The following is a 4,056-nucleotide window of genomic DNA, read 5'->3' as shown; positions in this document are numbered from 1 at the left end:
CCCCGCCTTCTTTTTGATTAATCAATTCCTTATTTGCCAGATTCCTTTGAGTTTTCACAAATGGCCTCGGGTTCTCCCGGACCTGACATGCCTGTTCTCTAGATGGACAAGACGTGACTGCTGTTAACCCGGGATCTGGGAGAAACCCAAACCATGTGAACGGTCCTCGCTTGCCCCACGGCCCCTCTTCCTGCGCCGGCCCTGTGGACCAGCCTGCCTCGCCCGCGCCCGGTGATTAATTAGCTGGGGATCTGCAACAACTCCTCTTCATGCCTAAATATTTTTTCAGCCTATCAGACTGTTAGTGCAGAGCAGGATAAATGACACTGGGTCTGCCGCACTGACCTTCAGGGCCTGCTGCTCATCCAGGCTCCAGACAGCCAGCGCCTTCTCCGCAGAGCCCGAGACGCCCCTGGCCTTCTGGGAGTCAAAGTCAAGGGCCATGACAGGCTCCGGGTGGCAGGTCATGCGGCTGCACACCTTCCTCTCTGAGACATCCCACAGGGCCACAGAGCCATCCTCATAGCCGGCCAGCAGGCATGGGCGAGAGCTGGAGTCAGCTTGCTGGGAAGAAGAATGGGCAGACACTCAGCATGTGGCCAAGCTAGAAAGACCCAGGAAGACTTCACCCTTGGACAAGCATCTCTCTCAGTGCACTACCCTCTGAGAAGCCCCTCACCACCAGCCCCCGCCTCCACTCAGGGGCACAGAGGCTGAAGGAGGAGCATGACTTTGAGGGCCTGGCACGGGCTACCCTCTCAGCCCTGTCCCACAGCCTGGAGATTCACAGCCCCTTCTGGCTTGGCCAGTCATCTGTCTAGAACAGCCAGGCTGAGGAAAAATCGTGAGCTCTATTGTCATGAAAAATGGCATTTCTGTGCTTTGTCAATGTCGCCACAGCAGCCCCCCAGCACCCCTGCAAGCCGCCACAGCGCTGACGGGTGTGCACTGTGTTCCAGCCAGCCCTGAGCTATTGTGATGGATGAGGGTCGGGGTCAGAGGGCCCGGCACCCCGGGCAGACACCTCATCCATTTTAGGCTCTGAAACCACTCCAGGACACAGCAGCACAGCCATGATCACCCCCACCTGAGCACCCTGTGTTCAGTGCTTGCTCCTCGGGGGGTGTCAAGGAAGCCTCAGGGACTGGCCAGGACAGACACAGGTTACCTCCTGGACGGGAACATGTGGTGCCAATGGCCCCTCGTGCTCTCTCCTGCTTCTCTGGTGTCACAGGTTTCAGGGCTGTTCATGCACATTCCCCACCTCCCAGAGTCCCGGGAGCCTTGGTCCCTCTGGATCCTGCAGGACCCTGTCCCGAACCTCTGGCAGGCAGCGGTCAGCACTGGAGCCTGGGGGCAGGCAATGTCATCCATCATCCGAGTCCACACCCCTGCTCTCCTGCTGGCTGGTCCCTGGGTGAGGCCAGGGCTGGGAACAGAGCTTCCCTGGATGCAGACCAAGAACACACTAGTGTCCACTCCCACCTGCTGCTAACAGGGTTCTTGCTAATTAGGGTGTGGAGCACCCCTTTCCATCCACGCTGAAGTCTGTGGGCCCAGACAGAGTGCCTCTCCTGGCGTTGCAAAATGTGCTGGAAGAAACCCTAGTTGCTGGGTGAGGTGGTCCGCATGAAACTGAAGGCTGGGGTGTTATAGCTAAGGGGAGCTCGAGTAGGGCCCTCAAACAGCCCAAGGAAGTCAGGCTAGGGGGCACGATGAGGGCATGGGGGCTCAGCTAGTAATGAGTCAAACCAACTTTGGTGAAGACGGGATGGTCCCCTGAGACTCAAACATGAGGGCAGAGCTGCTACAAGAGTAAGGTTTCTCGAATCCAAAAACCCCCTGCTGTGGAAGTGATCTGACCCAGTGATTCCAGAGGGCAGTGCAGAACTGCCCCTATGAGCTTTCTGAGACGGTCAGTCTTCACAGGAGTAGACAGCCTCACCTTTCTCCCTTGGTGCTGCTGGTGGTTTAGAACTATTGACCTTGCAGTTGGCAGCTCTGTGAATAACCACTGTACCACCAGGGCTCCTTGAAGACTCAGATTCTCAGAATACATCTGGGGTGAGGGGTAGGGGGGAGTGTGGGTGTGGATGCACACGCATCTCTCTGGGCATCCCTTCTCAGAGGCTTGTCCTCTGTGGAGTAACCACTGCCCCAGGGTCTCCTCTGGGAGCTTCCAGTGGCAGGGGCTGTGATTTCCAGCATGGAGATGGGTCCATCTGTGGTTTACTATACAGGAAGCACTCTATCTGGGACAGGAATCCTGAGGGGCTGTGCCCTTCAGACCCAGTGCACTGGCCACTTAAGTATAAGTCACACAGGAGAACAGAGCTCTCCTCAGTGACATGGTGTAGGGGCCCTAGGTGAGGTCAGGCAACCACACAAGGGAGCCTGAGTCTGCCCCCCACCGCCACTCCCCAGCTTCTCTCCCAGGATGCAGTGTCCCTCCAGGCTCTAAGTGAGGGCCACTAGACAGGGCAGTGCTCTGTGGCTGAGAGGTCCTTTGAGGCTCTGCATCACCAATGTCTCCTCTTAATTGCCTACTCCTCTTCGACAGCTCCACGCAAGATGCTCCCCACCCCATCATGCACAGACCCAAAGAATCCGTGCCCTGTCCTGGGAGCTAGTGCCGGCAACTGTGTGAAGCTGCTCTCCAACCCGTGGTTTCCTCCCTCTCAGAATAAAATGGGATCAACTGTTTTGGAAACAAAATGAAAATAAACCCAAGTGTCTACAAGGGAAAAAACCAGTCTCGGTCACTCTGTCACTACTACTCAGGTACAGAAGCGAGGTGGGGCTTCAAAACGCTGATGGGGAAGCGGAACAGGAGGAGTGGGGTGTCCCCACAAAGCTACCATAGCCCCCCGTGTAGGGCATGTACCTCCTGAGCTGGGGAGAAAAAGCAGCATTTCAAATGAGTGTGGCCTTTCCTGAGCAGAACGTGCCGTTGGAGCCATGTCAACTAACAAAACGTGATTTGTCCTTCTGTCAACTGTATTAATTACCCTGACAAGTTTGTACATCCCGTTTCTACACATTTTTCTGTTGGAATTCTTACATGATTGTGCAATGGACAGCCTTTCCCAGAGAGCAGCACTCGGCACTCAGAGCGGCTTCCTGCCCCGTGCTCTCTCCAACAAAGCATCCCCACTTCCTGGAAGTGACTGGAGGCCTGGCATCCAAGGCCTGGCCCTAGCAGCAGACCTACTATTGCAGGAGCTGCGTTTCGACAGCCAGTGGCCCTCGGATGCCCCAGCCTCCTTGAAGGCACTACTTCCTCAGACCACCTGACCAGCACCCCTCGGGCTCTCGAGAGAGAACAGAGAGGAGCAGCAATGTCAGGAGAAGGCCGGCAGAGCCCTGTGGAGACAAAGCCCTCAGGGCAGAGTCCTGATCACCCTACAGAAGAGTCTTTTTGCCCACTGGCCATCTTCAAACTGCTCAAAGGAGAGCCCCAGCCAGGCCTGAGGCCAGCACTGGGTGGCTAAGAAACCCCTAGAGAACAGACGTAATGGGGGTGGGGGTGGGGTGGGGTGCAGTCTGTGCAGCAACCAGGTGTTCCCAACATGACAGCTGATCCGTGGTCTATTTCCAGGAGCCCACTAGCCCTGGAAAAGACATGGGTGGCTCAATTTCCTTCCCCATAATTTTCTCTAAGTGAACAAGCAAATCCTCTCCTCCTTTGCTACCCCAAACAGGAGTGGCCCCGAAGAGGGAGAGAGGCCCAGAGACCTCTAGGGGGGGAAGCTGTCTGTCTCCCCACTGTGGGCACACCCAGGACTGGGGCCGCTGGGTGAAGGTGGGTAGGTTCAAGAGAAGAGGCTCCCTCCCAGGCTGAGATCCATCCGAGCAGAATTGAGATCTGCCTCCTTCGGGGTATCCGCCTGGGCCCCTGGCTCCTGTGGAAGGCCCAGGAAACACCCTTGACCCTTCCCTCATCAGAAAGAACAGCTGAGGATGGAGGAGCGGACAGGCGGCAGGAAGGTTAACATGCTAAGCCCACTCTCATGTCAGAAAGGCAGTAATATCAGGGAATTCCCCAGAACAGCAGGA

General features: G+C 56.5%; 1 protein-coding gene across 3 annotated transcripts in view; it reads right to left on the bottom strand.

The window, feature by feature from the left end:
* GNB1L (G protein subunit beta 1 like) overlaps positions 1 to 4,056 on the bottom strand; it is a 61,167-nt gene that overhangs the window by 12,385 nt on the left and 44,726 nt on the right. For all 3 annotated transcript variants that reach the window (XM_013004294.2, XM_045291557.1, XM_045291558.1), the window contains one exon: positions 346 to 564. In XM_013004294.2, coding sequence (XP_012859748.1) covers positions 346 to 564 — 219 coding nt within the window. The remainder of the gene's footprint in view (positions 1 to 345; positions 565 to 4,056) is intronic.

This window comes from Echinops telfairi, unplaced genomic scaffold (genome assembly GCF_000313985.2).
Source record: "Echinops telfairi isolate 266 unplaced genomic scaffold, ASM31398v2 ScPeMD7_70;HRSCAF=299, whole genome shotgun sequence".
Classification (NCBI taxonomy): domain Eukaryota; kingdom Metazoa; phylum Chordata; class Mammalia; order Afrosoricida; family Tenrecidae; genus Echinops; species Echinops telfairi.
The sequence above is the reverse complement of the archived record's forward strand: the minus strand, read 5'-3'. Positions and strand labels throughout refer to the sequence as shown.